General features: G+C 36.5%; 1 protein-coding gene across 4 annotated transcripts in view; it reads right to left on the bottom strand.

Annotated features, from left to right (window-relative positions):
• Positions 1-21,133, bottom strand: part of FGD4 (FYVE, RhoGEF and PH domain containing 4) — a 107,906-nt gene that overhangs the window by 5,812 nt on the left and 80,961 nt on the right. For all 4 annotated transcript variants that reach the window (XM_015866274.3, XM_085541028.1, XM_015866302.3 and 1 more), the window contains 12 exons: positions 15,396-15,485; positions 13,326-13,471; positions 9,620-9,776; positions 8,345-8,483; positions 7,492-7,550; positions 6,722-6,868; positions 5,533-5,705; positions 4,008-4,038; positions 3,731-3,826; positions 3,200-3,325; positions 1,219-1,359; positions 171-311 (listed from right to left, as the gene is read on the bottom strand). In XM_015866274.3, the coding sequence (XP_015721760.2) occupies positions 171-311; positions 1,219-1,359; positions 3,200-3,325; positions 3,731-3,826; positions 4,008-4,038; positions 5,533-5,705; positions 6,722-6,868; positions 7,492-7,550; positions 8,345-8,483; positions 9,620-9,776; positions 13,326-13,471; positions 15,396-15,485 (1,446 nt within the window). The remainder of the gene's footprint in view (positions 1-170; positions 312-1,218; positions 1,360-3,199; positions 3,326-3,730; positions 3,827-4,007; positions 4,039-5,532; positions 5,706-6,721; positions 6,869-7,491; positions 7,551-8,344; positions 8,484-9,619; positions 9,777-13,325; positions 13,472-15,395; positions 15,486-21,133) is intronic.

Genomic DNA, 21,133 nt, shown 5'->3' with positions numbered 1-21,133 from the left:
GTACCTGATTAGAAACAGCCAATTAATTTGCCTGCCTGCTGCGTTTCATTTACTACACCAGCTGGTAAAAACACTTACACCTTTCCACCATTACCAAGGAATCTGAATTCTCTTCCTCAGATGTCAATGTCAATATTTATTAAAAGCTTTTCTATTTCCTCTTTGCTTACCTGTGGAGCACCATACATATAGAGGACAACAGCTTCCTGTTTAGGTATAACACACCACGCTTTCTGCCAGGGCTTTGATTTTTCCATGTATTGAAGGAAGCTACATATGACACTATTTCCAGAGACTTCAGCAGATTCAATCTAGGATAGTATAAAGCATTAAAATGAAGGTAAATTTTCATTAATAAAGACTAAAACCCACAGAACAGAAAGGCTGAAATACACCACTAGTCATAGCACATCTTGGATAATATCTGCAAAAGAGCTTGAGCAAGTAATGAACTACATAGGGAGATTATGTCAGTATTACATACATATGGTCACAAAACGTGCACTCTAATGCACATGTAATCTGTTCCTTCTTTCACCAGTAATTCTGGATTCCACACTTCTAGATGGCTAAATATTTTTCCTCCTACTGCTACCCTTTCTCTGTATCTTAGTATCCACAATAAGGTTTTAATTCTAAGGTAACATCATGCAAGGCACTGAAATGCTACTGACTATCCAATAGGACAACCATTCTATTTCAGCAACAAAATACTATGACAAGATCTAATGTAAATGCATTCTACGGATAACATAAGAAAGCAAGCCTTAATTCTAGACCTAACATTAGGTGAATTGCTCAGAATCGGAGGGCAGAATGACACACTTCTTAGGTTAAATGTTGATGCTGAGAAGAATAGGAAGAACACAAAATGACTACATGCTAATACTTCCTTAGCTCTATTTCTTTCCCACCCAGGGTAGTTAATCACTTCATTACAACAGCATGCAGACTGTTGTTTCCTCAGCTACCTTAAAAAGCCACCACAACAAGAAACAGCAGTCTCTTGACTATTTAATGTGCTAATGGAGTCCTGTAGCAGTATTGTGACAGATGAATGGTGAAACGCATAATCCATTGGATGAGATGAATTTGATCCACGTGTCCCTTATTTTCCTCAAACACAAAAAAGTCCCACAGGAATCCTACCATTTCTCATTTATTGATGAGTCAAAACTGCTTGCAGTTATGCACATGTGATATTTTTACATGACATACCTCCAAGATGCCTTTCTTCTTCTTTTCCTCGCTATCAGTACAACCAATTATAACATGATAGCAGTCCTTACAAACTTTATTCAATTTATTGCCATCGTATTCAAGATGTGCCTTATAATCAGAACATTTCCAGCAAACCACCTTAGAAACAAACAACAAAAAAAGATAAGCAGATGTATAAATTGTAAGTATTTATAAAATTTCATGAAAACAATTTAATTAGAAGTTAATATGATCATATCTAATAGCAATGTATTGTTCAATTATGAAGAAAAAGAAAGATAATGGCTATTATGTCATTAATAGTTTAATTGAAAATAACATCCAAATTTGTGCCACTGATTCTTAACTAGAAGTGTTCTTCACTATTTACATTACAACTCTGTACAAAATCCCATTAGTCTTTCAAATATACATATAAACTAAATATAGGAATAGAATTAGAATACAGGACAAGCTATGCTGTAGGAAGAGAGTCTCCCATTTTCTTTACAGTTCAACCTGAAAAGGTATGTGGAACCATTATGTTTTCCACATAAGCCCAGAAAAGCATAACTTTTAGAAAGAAAAAAAATTAATTAAAAGACACCAGAAATGTCTAATTTTTAACTTGCTAAAAACACTGAACTTACAGTTTCAGAATCTGTTCATAAGGAATAAGTAATAATAAGTAAATTCATAAGTAAATGCTATACTGCTGATATTTCTTTCTAAGAAATATTTAAGAAAATTGAAATGCAAGAAGATCTGAAGGAAGATTTTTCATTAGAAGTATTTTCATATAGGAATGTTCTTTCAGCTGAAAAAGACGCCCTGCATAAAACAGTGAGTAGAGTCATTTCAGTAAAGTAAGGCAGATGAGTGGATTTGAACAACCCAAAGACCTGAAAAAAATTTTGTGAAGAGCCAAGGATGTGTAGTAGTAACCTAGATAACTACCCTCAACCAGTATCCATAGAGAACACTTGTTTCTGTTTCCAGTTATTCACTGCTGGAAAGACATCCTCACTGACCCAAAATAATTCCCAATAGAAATGTATCTTAAGACTAAAATGGAAGGAGATGTGACAGAACTCAAATAAGAGTCCAGACTCCAAAAGGGAAGTAAGAGTAAAGGTGCGATCTTCAGATTTATGGAGGAGTTTTAAGATAGAACAATCTGGGAAGCAATAAAACAGATGACAACTGAAGCTTCTGAATAAGTCTCTATTGTTCAGCAAAGAACAAAAGCAGAGCTGTAAATGCAATAAGCCTTCACATCACATATGAAATTTAGAAAGAAGCCATACAAGATAGCCTGTATCAAAAAATGAAATCTGGGCTTGCACTACCATCTGCTGGACAAAGGAACAGCTGCCGACTGGCAAGAAAAAGAAAGCAAGCACAGGATGTTTGCTCTTCTTTTATTAACTTCTGAAAACTCTTAGGTCATACCACTGTTGTTTAATTATTTTAAAGTGACGTGTTATTGCAGCCTCACATATGGAAAATGGCAGTAATATTCTCTTCTTCCCACCTTATCCTCCTCTTATGCTTCAGGCATGTTCACAGAATCGAACCGTGAAATCAGCTGGTAAAAGCTCCAAGACTACCCAAAGAAAATGTTTTAACAACACCTCTTCGTGGTCTGCTTGCAAATAAGAGAGAGGTGGTAGCAAAATGGGAATAGGAGGCAGCCAGTGCTGATAGAGGTAATGAAGGTTTATGTTATTTCAACAGTCTTCAACCTGTTGAGATCAGTGCAGGCCACTCAGCAATAACAGAACAGTTCATACTTTGGATGTTTTCCACAAATGCACGTTACCTCTGCTGCAAATTACTTTCCAATTTGCTATGCCAACTAATTTGGACAGAAGATCCTTTGTGGTGCTACTCAGATTCTCCTCTCAGTCACAAGCACAGTAACAAACTGCAGTATAACAGCCACCAGAAGTGTGCTCAGAGCTATTTCCAAGCTCACCTGCATCAGTTTTGTACTTACATGTCCACATGCTCGGCAGTGGTGCCGCCTTCTTGTCAGTGCATTGAAGGGCTCCTTGCATTTCATGCACATGGTTACTTCATTGTCTCGGATCCACCTTGGTGCTCTCTTCCCAAGCTCAGCGTTCTGAAGAAGGTAGGGGAAGGATGGGAGGATAAAATAAACCAGTTGTACAGAAATCTTAATAGAGAAAATAATCATTCTCTTCCTCTGGAAAGGAAATGGCAAAACACAGTTCTAAATGGATTTTGAAATCCATACAAGAAATAACAAAGAGCACAGTCAGAAACGATTATGCACGAATGAAAGGATACTCTGTTATGCATTTCAAGGGGAAAAATAAAAAAAGACTCATTTATAAGATTTGGCATTATGGAGAAAAACAATTACCAGCAAAACGACTACTTTGTACTTTTTTTGCTCTAAGGATGATTAGTCAGAAAACAAAGCTGCTTCTGATTATTTCTTTTCCAACTATTGAAGAACAAAATGGGTACTAATAGGGTTACAAAGGAAATAAAAGCAACTCACAGAAACCTCGATGGGCATGTCTTCATATTCCTTAGCAATAGCATTTCTGAAAGTTTCATTCCTCTGCTGAAAAGCTTCTATGGTATTCTGAAGTGCCTAGGGAAAAACAATGGAAAAACTCCTCAAATGCACTACACTTTGAATGGAAAGCCTGCATTCTGACCATTTATTGATTAGTAGAGGGAAACTACAGCCAGAAAATATGAATATTGCTTTTTGATTGCCTCAGTGAAAATACATTAAAAAAAAAAAAAAGAAGGAACGTAGAAAGGTTTACCTTTATCCATTCTTCCTTGTCTTGTTCAGAACTAAAAGAAATATTTGACACGTTAGTCCAAAACTAGTTCAGAAAACATTATTTCACTATCAGTAACTTCCTGCAAAACCAAGAATCTGAATTAATTTTCATTAATTCAAAGTAAGACAACGCTGCTCATTAACTGTTCAACTAAAATGAACAAACAGAACAACCCATGAGTAGTAGTATTCCCATTGCTGATTACTTCTTTTGTTTTGAAGATCAGGATGGAAAGGAAAAAAGGAAAATGCTAAATATTTAGGTGTAGGTACATTTTGTTCTCTCTTTTCATGCACTACTAAGTTCACACCAACACATGTTTCTCCTGTACATCCATCTACCAGATTTTCATCCTTAAAAGTAATTTTCTTAATGCTTTTGTTGCTTTGTTTCAATTTTTTTTGCACTGGCAATAAAAGTATCCAGTTGAAATAAAAGGAAAACTCTTCAACATTATGAACCAGTTCGCTGACTTTTCCTTTTTACATGTTTGGATGGACTACAGATGACTTAACAGGAAGTACAGGTAAAACATACAGACGTGACAAATTAGATAGAGGTAATATATTAAACTCCAACCTTGTATGATAGATTTCTCTTTGAAATACATCAACAGGACTGTTACTCTTAAGTATTTTGCCATAAAGAAAAATATCTTGCAATTTTTGATTTGATAGCAAGTTATAGTCTGTCCTCGAATATATGGTGGAGACACAGAACTGTATCCAACACAGATATCAAGTTGCAGTTACATCCTGATTACTATGAATAAGATCTTAAAGAAGCTCCAACAGGCTATGTGGATGTTAAATGGCTCTACTTTACTTGAGGTAGCGCAGACAGGGAAAATTTAGTCTTGGCAATGCAAAAAGAAGCAACAGAAGGGTAACCCAGAAAGAAAGAGATTTGAGAACTAACAATAAAGAGTCTAAGAGTGCCATTTAGAAGAGTGCAATTGGAAGGAAGGGACCGAAGAACTAAAAAAACTTGTCTTTCAGGATGAGACTGATCTCTGGAATCAGAGAAAAATAAACTGAAAACAGATCTGAGTAGTGGAGGAAAGTAGGTACCCATCGACCACTGTAGAGAACATCGTTCTGGGGATATAACCCCACCAGGGAGTTTTGTTGGGTGGATGAGCCCGGAGTTGAACTGACCCATTTGTACCAAGGTAGTTTAGGAACCAGAGGCTGCAGCACTGCCCAGATTAATACTCAGTGTCTGAAAACTCTTGATGAAGCCAGACATATCTCCTTTGCATACCCTGATCTCAACTTTCCAGGCAGCTCACTCACAACTGTCTTGGATATTTCAACAAGGAAAGGCAACATACTATATGCTGTAGATGCATCTTCCACTCCAAGAGATTCTTAGAATGACAACTGATGCTTTTTGCAGCCTACGTTATTTTCAAAACACTGCCATTAAGATGAAAAACTATATCTTCCTCCAAATCTATGAATAAACTTAATCCTCCATAAAAAAGGCAAAAGACTTCTCTTACCTGGCCTGCAACTCCAGCGTTCGCTCTTTTCCAGACACTTGAAAAGTGTGTGGGTATTCTTCATTATGAGTTTCTATAATCTTCATACCGTCTATGCCAACTCTGGTTCGAACTGAGAACTTTGATCCTACCAAGCTGAATTTGGGGACGCAGTAGAGCAACATATTGTTAAACTGGGGAGAAAAATAAATACATGGCTTTACATTAACAAAAACACAGAAAACAGGTAGTTCCTACTGAGAATTGGACTATATCACAAAGCTGAACTAAATAGGTGGAAAGCAGGTTCATTTCTGCTTAGCTGATACATGCAAAGACCAAAACTGTAATGCAAAACATCTTTTTTTCTAATATTTTTATGGGATTTAGAATTCCTCACATTTTCTCGGTATTTTTAAAAAAGAGATACTCAAATCCCTGTTGAACTTCTCACCCCTTTTGTTAAGCAATGAACTACATTACACCTTTTCCAAGGGAGGCTTAAAGGCACACTGCTGTAGTCTGTTATTCCTAAGAGAAGAAACAAGCTCCTGTCAAGAGGATGAACTGTCATAACAACAAGTTTCCACAGGACCATGAGGCTTATATGAGGACCAAGGCACAGAATCTATTATTAGGACTGAAATCCCAAGCGTCTACATTTTTGTTTTATGAGAACTACATAGTTCCCATGCTATTGAACACAAGTGTCCAACCTTTTGGTTTACTGAGTGAAGAGGGATTGTCACGGGCTGCATATAAACTATATAATACAGTTACTGTACGTAAGTAACAAAATTCATTTATTTATTTATATTAAAACAGAAAACCAGTGGGTTGAACTTGTACTTAAGATGGGCAGATATTTATTTAACAATGGGTAGTTAAACCCATAGTAGTTTAAAGCAGTTAAGCTACCCTCAGGTAGTTTAGGGCACTATGGTTAGGCTGCGGTTGGACTTGATGATCTTCAAGGTCTTTTCCAACCTGGGTAATTCTATGATTCTATGAGTTGTTGGGTGCTGGTTCACTGGTCTGAACAGTGTTCTCATGCCCTCCTATGAGCAGTACAGGGTTTGGTCAGGCTCAAATATCATTAGAGGAAAGGTTACTCAATCATCTGGAAGAGAATTTGCTTCTCTCTTCAGTATTTCTTTCAAGTCTAGAAAAACATACAGCCACCCTTGCAAAAAGGCAGCATGATACTCACTAGGAAAAGGTGCCGTTCTTGAGCAGATGTATTGCGAGCAGCAAGTTTAAGGATCTGTCCTTCTTTTATCAGTTCATTTGAAGGGTTCACAATGTCTTCCTCTTCTCCCAGCATCTCATATATCTCTAACAATTTCTTTAGATTCTCCTATTCGTGGAAAACACAATTATGAAGCTTATTAATTAATAGCACTGATCATAATGCATTTTAAAAGAAATGCCAGGAGCTTGTGTAAGTCTGGAGAATGTCAGCTTTGTAAAAAGATTTTTAAAGTATATAAATATTTATATACATATACTGCTGCTATATAGAGTCAACCATGATGACTGATTAATCAGGTTGATACAGCTTTAAGAAATGTTATGATAGTCTTTAAAAATGCTGGTATATATACCATAATTTACTGTCCAAAACTTCAGAATACTAACCAAGTCTTTCAGAACACTTAATGAAGTATACCTATCGTGTTGGTCTGACAACAGCAGGAAGACAGTAACTACTTTCTACAAACATTATTTTTCCACCAACAGAAACAGATGCAACAAGGTTAAGAGTCCAAGATACTTCAACCTGGAACTTGCAGGTTAGGTGCACTGTCAAATTTTGCTTATCATCCCCAGGAACCATACAAATATGGTGAGTAGAAGCAATCACTTGGACACTGGAAAGTAATTCTTTCCCATTTAGGGCAAATGTTAATTTCACATCCTAATCCTAAGTATTCAAATACAGTGTTTTAAAAGATGAACAGTAAAACAAAAATAATTTACCATTTTCCTTATTGCACTATTTGAGTGGCTTGCTGCAGTGGATATAATTTCCAGAGATTCTACGTAAAAGAAAAAGAAAAGCAAAACAAAAAGCTGCATTTCCGTGTGTATTTCTATTGCACAGAAACGGTTGTACTTTTTACATAAATTACGTACTGCGATAAATTCATTGCAATATCAATAATAACTAACAAAGGTAAAGTGGACAACACAAGAAATTTAGCAACCAAATTGAAATAATCACTAGGAAAGATCAGAAGAGAATCATTGTAGATTACCTCAAGGTGAGCTTCAGTACTTAGAATCACACTTTTGAGATAGGAACAGTCATGGTTCTCTCACCTCTTTTCACAAAGCACTCCAGAATGTCACACAATAGTGTGATTTTTTTAGTTCAGACACCTCATATTACTAACATTTATGATAATCGTACTAATAATGAAATACAGAGAGGAAAAACATTGAAAATTGATTTTTCTTTTTCCCTGTAAGAGTTTAAAAACAAAACAGAGCCTAAATCTTCCTCTTTTTCTTTCCAAATAAAATAAAATACATGTGCATAAAAAAATAATAATCTGATGAGTAGAAGCAAACAAGCAAACAAAAAACTTGAGCACAATTCCAAAACTAAAGCAAAACTAACATACTCCATTAGAATGACTAAAGGATTTACAGTTTCTATACTAATTTCATCTGATTTTCAAATATTTTTCCAATCCTACTGTTTCACTGAATAAATTCTTTTTGCAGTGTTTTTCTTATCACTTTTTTCCCCCCTAAAAATGGTTTTAATTTACAGTATCCCCTTACTACAATCTTATTACCGCTATTTTATTGACTAGAAGATATTTACTTTCAGCATCTTTCCAGTCTAGGGAGTCCTGAGGCAATTTCCTTAGGTAGTCCTTTAGAAGCATCTCATAGCGTGGAATGCGTTGTACAGGCTCTAGCATGTGATGTTGTAATGTCAAACTTCCACACACTTTTTCCTTCTAAAAAATTGTAAACATATTTCAGTGTAGTAAGCAAAAAAAACCTAATTTACAGGTATTTAGTAAAACAAAAATTATAATAGATAAGACAAATAATTTATTCTAGAAACATGTATGGCAGACCTTCTGAAAAAAAAATATTACAAAATCTACTTTAACAAAACAAAGTTCTTTCCTAAATGTAATTGTAAAAGTAATATCCTAAATATTCAGTAGAATTTATAAAGGGAAGCCCTACCAAAAAAACACTCCCCAACTTCACTGTATTTTAACATTCATTTTGTAATAACTCTGAGAATAAGACAAAGAGCACCGAGTTCATATGAACAGGTCAGGATCGTATGTTAGAAAAAGTCTCCTAAATGAGCAATAAAAGGGTCTTTTTTCTCTCTGAGGAGAGAATGCTTTCTGTGAGTTTTCTTCATACTTCCTGGGGATGTATTTAAAATGCACACCCTTTTCCATAAGCTTAGGTGTAATGAAAAGATTACATTAAAATACACATTACTGCCTGACTTCATTTGGAATCAAGATTCCCTATATTGCAACAAAATGTAAGCAGAAATATCTTGCAGTATTTCTCAATGTTGGGTCCTCAAGACGAAGATACATACCTGCATTTCACAGCAAAACCTACAGGGAGCACTACAGCATAGGAAACGCGCTCTTTGAGAAGAGCAGTATGTTGCCGTCAAGACTCCTTTTACTTTTTACGGCTCAGCGTTTTGTATTTCAGACCTACTTCCAAAGCAAAGTGTTCTGCATATCAGCACTGGTGCAAGCCAACAGAACACCTGCAGATTCAGCACGAGGATCCAAAGCTGCACTGATGCACGATTTTATCCTAAAACTATTTACTCTCAGTATCTATGACAAAAAAAAAAATGTATTCAGTCTTCCCATGTTTCAACCTTTACGCACTGGTTCTCTGTGATGCAGTGGAAAGTTTGGATTTATGTGGGTATTTATGCATATGTGAAGAGAGAAGAAAAACTGCAGCATGAAGTGGAGAAAAGAAACCCTTCCTTCTAGAGGATTCTGTAATTTTCCACTTTATTCTTTTTTTTCTCCTAAAATCCCAAACATCTTTATATATGCTAGTGCTACTTGCAGCTCTACATTATTCTCCCCATTACCTGAATATCCTGAATGATGAATTTGAATTGAGGTGATCGTTCAGTCCACGTTTTTACCAATTCCATTGCGTTATCAAAATTCTTTACGTACTCTCCATACATCTTAAGAAAAGGAGCTAACTTCTGCAGAATATCGCCAATTCTAGGGGTGGTAGACCTGCAGAGTAAGAAAGTAGAACCTCAGAGCAGATAGAAAAGAAGAAAGTCACACACAGTTATCAAAAAGTTTCAAGCGTTTAACAAAGAATCCTTGTTGGAATCACCTTGGGTAGAGTTTCAACACAACTGTTAAAAAGGAGCTGAATTAACATGGAAAGAGTTTCTGCATTCTCTTTGGTGATGTGTGAGCATTACAGACCAAGTAGATCACTGAAAAATGGAAAGCTATTTGTAATGGAAAGCCTGAGACACTTTCTTTACAAAACACAACCTAAATTATTTTACCTGCAGTTCCTCCAAAGTACTATTTCATCCTATACTTCTGTGGATATACTGTACCCTCAGTAAAAACCTGTGGCTTTGTTTGAGGACCAAATCCATACTACAGGGCTTCCCTCCAGTGCTCTGTATAAATACATGCATTTACAACTTCAAAAAGATTATTATTTATCTGATAAAATCGATGGAGTAGTGAGAATAGCTGGGATTCCAGACTTTTGTGGTATATTTCCCACATTATTCCCAATTACTGAGAGCATCTTAAAACAAATCAGAATAGTACAGAAACTAACTGACAGACAGGCACAGAGAAACTGTACTCTGTGCACACAGAAAGCATAGCAGCACACATGCATCTTTCAGAACTGCAATATAAAACGTGTTTCATATTTTGTTTTCAAACACTCATTCAGAAATCCATTCTCTCTGGAGTTCAGTAGTAGGTTGGACTTGATTTAGTGAGTGGCAGCCCTGCCTATGGCAGCTGGGTTGCAACTGTAAGGAAGGATGATCTTCAATGTCCCTTTCAACCCAAGTCATTCTGTATTTCTATGACTCTGAACGTCTGTACAACCACCTGAAAAGAGTCTGTAGCAAGGTGGGGTCTCTTCTCCCAGGGAACTAGTGATAATGGCCTCAACTTGTACCAGGAGATGTTCAGGTTGGATATTAAGAATGATTTCTTTTCAGAAGGAGTGGTGAGGCACTATGACAGTCTGCCCAGAGAGGTGGAGGAGTCACCATTCCTGACATGGCTAGCCAGCATGGGTTGGGGTTGGACTAGATGATATTAGAGGTCTTTTCCAACTTTAATGGTTCTATGATTCAATAAAGTCAAAAATCAGCACTCTGTAGTGGCCTGAAGAGAAGCAACCTTCTGCAATTACACTGGCACCCTACTCTGATACACCATTGTTCCAAAAGCTGTTCAGAAGGGAAAGTTACTTGAACAGCAAACACTGGCAAGCTCAAGAAATAGGATTTCACATTGTCTGCAGATACAGAAACAATTCCTATTTTGGTGTTATCAGACCACAGTGCTATTCACCTAGGCATTGTAAAAAACTCTAGGATTAAATAGTTGAGACTTTCTGACCGAGGAAGTAAAGCAAAGGTCTGTAAAAATAAATGCAGCCAAGGTGACTACAATATACAAGCTAATAGACAACTGAATGGAACTGAAAGTTGTAGCTCCAAATTAAAGCTAAATTCACATCAATAGGTCAGTTCTGAAATTGCCAAAGAATACTACAGTCTAAAACAGTGTGCTGAATAATTTGTCCTCAAGAAAACACCAAAAATTCCAGAGGATATCACATTGTGTTTTTATATTCTGCACGGGTATTTGCTACTGGACTTGCTTGGGTACATTAAAAAAAGATTCAGATTTGTATTTTGACTTGGAATTGTTATTATGCTCTGTTTTGCTCTTTTCATGGGAAATATATTGCACTGTTTTTTAGCCATATGTTGTAAGAGAGATATTCAGCTCCAGCTGTTGCTTAGCTCATTCAATATGCCATTACCAACAGCTTCATTTCCACTGGATAAGTTTAGACACATACGACCTTTTATTCCAGAAAAAGAATCTGCTTCAGCTTTATTTCCCAATTTCAAGAGCTCTACATTGAGGTCTCTTCCAACTGCTGAGATTCTGTGATTTTTACTTTAAGTGTTTGAAAACAACCAAATCTCGGGGGAGGTGTTGGATTTTTTATGGTAATTTTAAACAGAAGTAGTGCATACAAGTACCAATACTTCAGTATTTCTATCAATAGTTAAGAGAACTGCTGGGAAAAGCAATTTCAAAGCAATTTCAACAATGATCAAAAATCATTTCCTTAAGCCACACTATTTCTTCCATCTTCTCCCAAAAACATAATGTTTTTAGGACATTTAAATAACCTTCCTCACACATAGCAAAGAGGTTTTTTCCAAGCAGCTGCTTACAATGCAACTTAGTAGTTTTGCACCAGTAGTTGTAGCTCACCTGCAAAAATTCTATTAAACCATTAAAGCTATATAATTACATATGCATAATTAGAATGCAACTTAGCGTTATGCAAAGCTAGCGTGATCCATTTTCTGTGCTGAATCCAGAGCAAGATCTTGAGAGTTCATCCTAAAATTAATTTCAGATACATACTGACAAAATGTAGTATATGCTGCTTTTTAAGCATAAGTTCAGCTCTACATCTCCTGATTATGCAATCTATTTCTGTTAAAATTTTTTCAGTTGTTCAGATGAAGAGAATTTGTTTTGAAGATTTGTTTTGTTATTCTGCAAGGAACATAAGAAAAGTCTTAAACTTTGTTGTATATCATGATACTCATGTTTTATTTACTTTCATGTATTATGGACTGTTCAGGGCTACCACAGTTTGTGCACGGTAACTACTCCTACTTTAAAGATGGTTTTTAACAATTTCATAAGATAGACCAGAAATATATGGCCATATTTTAGTATCTCCAAAATCCCATACACTAAGGAAGGAGAAAGATACTATACAATAGTAGATGAGTACATTAGGGACTATATTAACACATCTTCCTTGCTGCAAATGTTCTTGACTTACTTTTCTGTTTGAAATTAAAACCCCAAACACAAATTAATGAGTATTCCATTTTACTACTGAAACCAATAATAAGAAAGATTACTGTGCTGGAGACCAATGACAGAATGCAAGGAAACCACACTGAGCTGCAACAGGTGTGGTTCCAATTGGAAAAATTGGTCAAAACACCAGAAGAGGCTCCCTGGTGAGATGGTTGATGTCCCTTGACTGTCAGCATTCAAGAGACATTCAGATAACACCCTTAACAGTATACTGTAATGTCTGGTTAGCCCTGAAGTGGTCAGGCAGTTGGACTACATCTTTGAAGGTCCCTTGCAACTGAACTATTCTATTCCTATTTCTGTTCTGCAAGGGCAGCACAAAACAAATACATCCACCTTGTCTCAATTTTTTTATTATATGCAATGAATTCATCGGGTTGCACAATTTTAGTTTGAACCCCCAGTTCAGCATGGCATTTAATAATGAGTAATCTCACTGGCTTCGGTAAGATAGATGACTTAGTTTGGGCTAATGATGAAAGTCCTCTGCTGAGACAGACCCTGAAGAGTAGAGGAGCAGATGTTCTCCTACCCACAGTGTTTCCTGGGATTGGAGCACTTAATTATGAAAGCATCTTCCCTACCTCAACCCTGTAACAGTTTCTACAGACGTTGTTTTATTAAATTACTAATCAGTGAATCATCTCTTACCATTCTTGCATTCTCTTCTCAAGTTCTGGAAGTAAAAATTTACTGTGGAAGGCATTTATTGATGAAATATTAGAAAAGATTTTGTTAATCACTTCAGCTGGAAAAGAACCTCTGTTGGCTTCTTCAAGGAGTCTGGAGTAAAATACCTGCAATGCAGAAAAAGAGCCCCAAACCTATTAGCCTTTTATCTGTTATCACTGGATGAAGACCCTTCCTCTCTTTCCTACTCCAATCAGGACAAGACTAATGTTTCAATAGCACAGGCAGATAATCACAGAAATTGTTTCCTTTCCCAGAAGTTAAAAGCTACTCCTCCCGTTACACCTAACTTTCTTCTTTTGAGCTGTAGGCTGAGCAGACATAAGGAAAGCCAAGCTGAAGCAGCGCCATTCTAGTCTGATTCTAATATCCTGTCTGTTTTAACAGTTAGATATTCTCAGCTTTCCCAGTTCTCCAGTCATGTTTTCCATTCTCTTAAGCGAGCATGATTTCAGATTACCATTAGCCCAACAGTCTGTATGCCGTAGCCCCTTATCCTTTAAAAATTCAAGTAACTGACAGACTATAACAGACTACACAAACTATACCATTTAAAGTGCAAAAGACTTTAATATTACTGTAGTCTCTAAAGTTAAAAAAAGAAAAGCATTATTTCCCCATCAGTTGCGTTACCTGAATTGTAGCTACAAAATGAGTAGAGACGTGTAACTCTTAACACACATCACATGCTCATGGGGAGCTATATCTCACACAGTCCATGTCTCACAATTTCATTTATACTTTAAAATATACTCACTTTGCTTCATCTCTGAGAGGACAGTTAGAAAATTTGGATAAATTCCTTCAAAGACTATAAAGGTTACATACTTTTCAACCCAATTTAGAAGCATAACAGCCACAATCTTCTGATTTCCTCACACTATCATTAGTTGGGCATCTGTGCTTGAAACCATTTTCAGAACTCTATCCAGCTAATATTTGGAAAACAGTCATAGAGTAATCTATGCACGACTGAATCAAGGACAATACTTGTATATTACAGGGGGAATGGTTTTAAAATGAGACGGGAGGTTTAGGTTAGAGATTAGGAGGAAGTTTTTCACACAGAGGGTGATGATGCACTGGCACAGGTTGCCCAAGGAGGTTGTGGATGCCCCATCCCTGGAGGCATTCAAGGCCAGGCTGGATGTGGCTCTGGGCAGCCTGGTCTGGTGGTTGGTGACCCTGCACATAGCAGGGGGTTGAAACTGGATGACCATTGTGGCCCTTTTCAACCCAAACCATTCTGTGTTTCTATGATTTTATGATTACTTGTCAGTAAAAACTATAAATTAAATATTGTTTATTGTTTTTTTTCCCAATCAAATCAGATTTTTTTTTTCCTCTCACTACTCTTAAGGACAATTACTTAGATTCCCCAAGGAATCCAAATGATTATTCTATCAGTCAAAGCTTCTTATTTTATTCCTCAGCAATATGTACAAGACTTATGCATTGGAACTGAGAAGTTTAAACAATGATATCCAAGAAAAATATCATGAAGTAAGACAATGCATAGCTGTAACTACTCAGATAAAATGGATGTAGGCGTGCTGTGAAAAGTAAATAAGAAAAGAATATGAAGAACTACAGATTTTCAAATTTAAGAACTATCAGTTTGATTCTACAGGGCATAAGAACTCTTCTCTTGTGGGAGAAGTAATTTTTGTTCACTTTAACAGGATCTGATCTAAATGTATAATGGGAAAATAGGGCATGTATGGTTTAGAATGGGCATCTTCATAGGTTCTTTAGCACCAAAGAGATATGCTGTTCATGTGGCTCAAGTCCAAAAGACTTAATTTGCTGGTACGCAGGCAACTTCAGTACTAAAAAATGATAACCTCTTGTCCAACTCAAGAGAAGCCAACAAATGAGTGAGTGTAGTTTTGCAGCAACCACAAATGACTAACGTTAAAGGTCAGTGACATATGAAAAACGTACAACCTCCTTTCCATAATTTACACATGCACACAGCCATTTTAATGAACTAAAAGAAAGAAAAGAAAAGCAAATTCGAGAGAAACGTACTTGATCTAAGAGGCCAAGTCGGCTAACATAGGCTTTTTCTGTTTGCAGGAGTTCACTGGCAATTTTGTGACGTTTCTCTTCATCTGTCTCCTAAGGGAGAAGAAGAAGAACTCTTCAAATACTAGAGAAAACATAGCAATAAATTAGGAGGGAAAAAAAAAACAACAAACCCAAAATATTAAAAATATACACAATGACCTCAGAGTCCAAAAAGCACCTGAAAATCAACTTTCACATTTAGCATTTGTCACCCTATTTTGGAAAATAGAAGCTTTCTGCCAATTTAATCAGCAAAATGAAAAGTCAGAGGAGGATTAAAAGAAAGAAATCAGTAAAACTACGGAGCAAAAGCCAAAGACTAACCCATTTAATATTTCTCCGTTTGTATAGGAATCTTTGCCAAAGCCCCAACTCCCTACTGAACAGCTCAGCTCCAGCCTGGTAACCAAGTACTATCAACCTTTCAGTGCTGGAAGAACTCATTTACAGAGTAAAATGTAACAGATGGAATTAGTTGGTGTTCTACCTCGCCCCCGTTTTGAAATTTTTTTGAACTGGCTGTTCTTTGCATAACAGAACCATTGCAAAATATCATAAAAAATGTGTTATGTTCATCAATACAATCACTGCTTATCCATGACTGACTGCTATTAGAATATTCCCCCCACAGCTCTTTATATTAAGTAAGTTAAGTTTTGTTTCTTAAGGAATTTTTCACTTTAAAGTCTTTCTACACCAAAAAAACCACATATTTTTGGTTCTTTTGCCAAATGTAAAACTTAAAGCATTTATTCAAATTTCAACCTTAAATTTAATATGTTAGAATATAAAATTATGCACTATTTCAAAACCTTTAAAGTGCACCCTTCCAAAATACTAAATAAAAGTCTCATACTCAAAAGTGTCATATTCAACAAAATAGCTCTTCCATTATAAGATTTCCTTCCAGGTTTAGTTTTGTGCTGCAAAGTATTGACATTTAATGACATCTGAGTCCTAAGGAAGTGGTAATCTATGTCCAAATGGAGCTTATGAGAAAGTAGGAATCTTGTAAACAAATTTTGGAAACCTTCAATTAAAATAAATAGAGATTTCTGATAGATTTCTGATTTAAAACTGCCTACAGCTTTCTGCAAGATGAATATCTGCATGTACATATAGTTGTACATACTGCCAAAAAGTGAGCAGTAAAGAACAGAGCTTTCATGTACCATGTATTCTTTCCCCTTTCAGTATTCAGCAGGTCTTCCAGATATGAATACTTTACAATTCCGATCTTCAGTGCTAACAGTCACACTGCTACAAAGCAAGTCCCCTCCCTAAATACAGGCTTTCAGTAGAGACTTCAAAGCAGTTCATTAAATCTGTTTCAATCAGCATAGCAACCACAGTAACCTACAGAACAGCATTTTAAGTGCTGTCAAGAGACATTGCCGAGAGCTGAAGGATTAGCTGTTACAGCCCCAGCATGCTGTTTAGTGCAGTCATTAACAAAGAATCTCACATACAGTCTTGCCAGAGGCATAAAAATGTGGAGGCTACTTGTTCCTTTTCAAATACATTTCAGATTTTATTCTTCAATTTTTCTTTGTTTTTTTGTTTGTTTGTTTGCCGCAAGTCCCCACCTCCCTGAAGCACTGCTACAGAACCCATCTACAGTTCTCAGAATATTACTCGAACTAAACAGGAGAGGGAAAATCTCCCTCTCACCCCTCAGCCAAGGCAAATCCCCTGCTCTTCCACTATGCTCCAACTCCCTGCTTTTCCATTCTTCGTATCTCCTTTACACATCTTTCTAATTCTAGAGCTTTGGTCTCCTTTCTACAGTTAGTACTTGTCTTTGTGGGGGAAAAAAAAATCCACCAAGGATGAGTTATCTTTTAATCACAGTGGCATGCTCTTATTCCAGCATAGGAACATCCACCTATGGGGTTAGATCGGTGCAAGAATAGTGCAAAAGTTGATTGCTAGTGGTTTGGTTTTTTAGGGTAGTCCTCAGTTTCCCACTATATCACCTCAATATCTGCCCACATTTTACAAGAACTCCCAACTGTTTTCTACTTCTAGCTCCATCTTTTTCACTTTTCTTACTCTCACATCCCTATCTTCCTGGTACCCTATCTAAAAGAAAGCATCTGGTTTACGTGAGGTCACTCTTGCTTCCTTCCTGCTGGAAACAAAAAGTCTCGGGCCATTTTGTCGATAGTGACATCCATCTCTTATTGAACTTTTTTTGATGGAATTGGCACCTGCTTGTCCCAAACACAAGGGGTGAAACAGGTTCAGATATATAGGTTTCAGGTCTTCCCATATGAAGGAAAGACTCACAACTGAGCCGTGTGGAATGACATGCAAAACCCATGTTGCATGTCTGTCCCCAGCTTCAGCACCCACACCCTACTTGGAGGGGGCACAGCCACAGGCTCAGGGCACGCAGAGAAGGAGAAGAGGAACAGGGTCTGCAGATCTGCATGAGGCTATTCTGAAGAGCAGAAACATAATTTGGTACATAAATCCTGAATAATATCTTGCAGTGGTGAGAATGACTCAGAGCTGTTGGTTATTAGAGCCGTTCAACAAAACAGTCTTGAAAAAGTTCATAGAGACGACTGGAGAAAAAAAAAAAAAGTCTTAGAAGAAGAAACTTTAGAAAAAACAGGCATGAAAAATATGTTAATATTAATCTGCTACAAGCTTCAGTGCTTGCCTAAAGAACTGATGTTTCAAATCTGATGCAATCATTAATAGAGAAAGGGAATTTTTGTTCTGTTTCAAGTTAAGCTTTATTTTCACAGTACATAACCATAAATGCGTGCACCTCTTCTCATAAGCAAGATAAAAAGATACTAGAAATGAAAAGAATGGATATTTCTTTACGCTTTTTAGCATTTATATTGGGTACCCTGCAGTTAATAAAACACAGAAGGCAAAAAACACAACGTATACCTGGATACATACTCCATTATTTTAAGCACAACTTCTCAGTGGCTTGGGGGATCCATTACAGCCCATAAAACAAGGCAACTCAACATACAAAACCAACCAGGAACAGCTAGAGTGATAGAGACCATTCACTTTAGAAATAAGGTTTCAATTGTTGATCATAACATTAGAAATGAGAGGTAAGACTGAGTACCTGAATTCCATTCCAAAACAGAATGCAACCATGTCAAAAATGCCAACTCAGCTTTTATTTAGAACATTAATTTTAATTATTGTACTACTATTTTCCAAACAAGAGAGCTAAAGATAACTAGAACTTCTCTATGCTTTCTAATAGTTGCAGAGAAACTGAAATGTCAGTCCTACTTGACCTGTAGATACTAACCCTTGAAAACTGCAATTTTAGAGAATTTTTACTTACATATCTTTAAAGTAGCTTCCCTAATGACCTGAAACAGACATTTTTATTTATTTATTTATTTTTTCTGGTTGAACCATTTATTAACTAAAGTATTTCAATATTAATAATTTCTAGCAAACCATACTTTCCATTCCAAATATTTAACTAGGTCCATGCAGGCAGGACTCCAAATCTGTATCTTTAGATCGCATGTTTAAACTACATATTTCACCTTGATTTTACTGCGTACTCTTCAGCACAAAGCACTGCATTCTTTGTACCATTGTGCTACTATGGATGCTTCAGAAACTAAAACTGTGGATGCTTCATCCTTGGAAGTGTTGAAGGTTAGTTTAAATGCAACCCTGAGCAGCCTGATCTAGCAGAAAGGGCCCTGTCTACAGCAGAGGGTTGGAACTAGATGGTCTTTAAGGTCCCTTCCAACCCAAACCATTCTATGATTCTATAAAAGTAAATAATTCTTAACCCCAACCTGAGCTTTGAAGTTAAGATGAAGTATGTAAAATGCAATTGAGGATGCAAACTCTTTGATCTGTGTTTATGTTTCCTCCTAACATTGTTTCTCCACTCTCCTAATTTTGGACAAATCACACTAACTTAAAGCAGACTTCATATAAAGAAAATTCCAATACGATCATAACATATTACCCAAACCAAACAAGAACCATCTGCCCATCAAGAAAACTATACCTAGCAACATGATAGTGATACAGTATGGCTTACTCTTACCTTATCATAGCTCTTGACTCAAGAACATTGCAGTAATATATTAAGGAATACAGACAAAGTGAGAGATTTAAAATACAGGCAAATGCAATTTAATCTACATTGTGGGATTTTTGTTTTGACTTAAATACTGAGTTTGGTCTACAGTAACAAAGGGAGCTTTTCCTTTTCCAAAAACAATTTGTGGCATGATTGCATATTGATCTGAAACTTTGTTCTGTAAGTATTAGGAATATAAATGTAAATGCCCAAGAGAATTTAAGATTTAATTTAATCTCAAGTTAGTTTCTGAAATTGAGGTAACCACTCAATTATGCATGACCCACTGAATGCTACCACCACCTTCTGCCACATTAACTCCATGCAACAATTCATTACGCGAGTAATTGGAGAGTTTCTTGCCCAGCAACAATGAAAAACAGTGAAGATCCTAGTGACCCTAAAGGATTCTTCTGAATATTAACATTATGTGCTAAAGATACACAGCTTTGTTCATGATTTAATTCTGCTAAGGAAGAACGTAAAACTTTAAAACTGGGATTTTCCACTTTCTCTCTTCATCTAGCATTGCAACAGTTAAGTATATCTTAGCAGAAAGTTAAATTAGCAGGAAAGTTTCATTCCACTTGAATCAAAATTTCACCTTGCTTTTAGAAATACATGATATTCACTCTGAAACACCGGAGTCCCCAGCATGGCTGTTATAAGGAAACATCAGGTAATTATTTTATTATAGATGTGCAACGGATTCTTCTCCACCTGTAGCACACATGAAATATCCTACTACCAAACTTCACAACAAACACATAAGCATTTGTCTTCTTGCCTGCAATTAAGTTCAGCAGCAGATTTCTCACAAGATGTTTTCCAGGAAACTAATTGATTGGGATGTTCTTGTACTCTTCATCCTCCGCATTTTAGAGGAAAAAAAAACATATATGACAGAAGGTGCTTCTGCTGCAAGGCAGAAAAGTTAAGTTTTAATTGTCTTCTTCCTTGCGGTATTTGTGGCTTGTGACTTTCAGACTATCTAATAGAGTAAATAAGAAAAATAAAATTTAGTTGTTTAAATTTTTCCAGAACATGTAAGAATCTGACTTCAGTGACAAGGAGGTGGGGTGGAAAACTGATGAGTAATGTTACTCATTGTAATGTTTACTTAAAATAAATTTTCTTTTTTAGGTCTAAAAACCATTTGCTGCTTGGGTTCTGCACAGTTTAATTCACCCTTTCCAGCAGCAGACTAACAAAAACACAGATGACCCTAAGTTGGAAGGGACCCAAAAGGGTCACGAAATCCAACTCCTGTTTCTGCACAGCACCACAACAAAATTTCAACATGAATGTTATACAAGTGCATGGGAGTGCTCAGCAGAATCTACAAACTGCCGACTCACAGTAACAGCTTAAGGCTCTGTCAGGCCTCTCCCGTTCCACACCATCCAGATGGCACGGCAACAGCTACTTTGACAGAGATGATTTCAGTCTATAGAATGCACTATCCTAATCTAAATCAGTGTTTTATTATGTAAAGCATAGCCTAAGGGATCAATCCATGGTAGAAGTGACTCTTAATGTTACTAAAGAAGATGCTTGTATCTCAGAAACTGCTGTCATCCAATTCAGTTTTTACAGATTCAGTACTCCA

The sequence above is a fragment of the Coturnix japonica genome, chromosome 1 (genome assembly GCF_054131305.1).
Source record: "Coturnix japonica strain WE chromosome 1, WE-NBRP24, whole genome shotgun sequence".
Lineage (NCBI taxonomy): Eukaryota > Metazoa > Chordata > Aves > Galliformes > Phasianidae > Coturnix > Coturnix japonica.
This window is presented reverse-complemented; position numbering and strand designations above follow the sequence as displayed.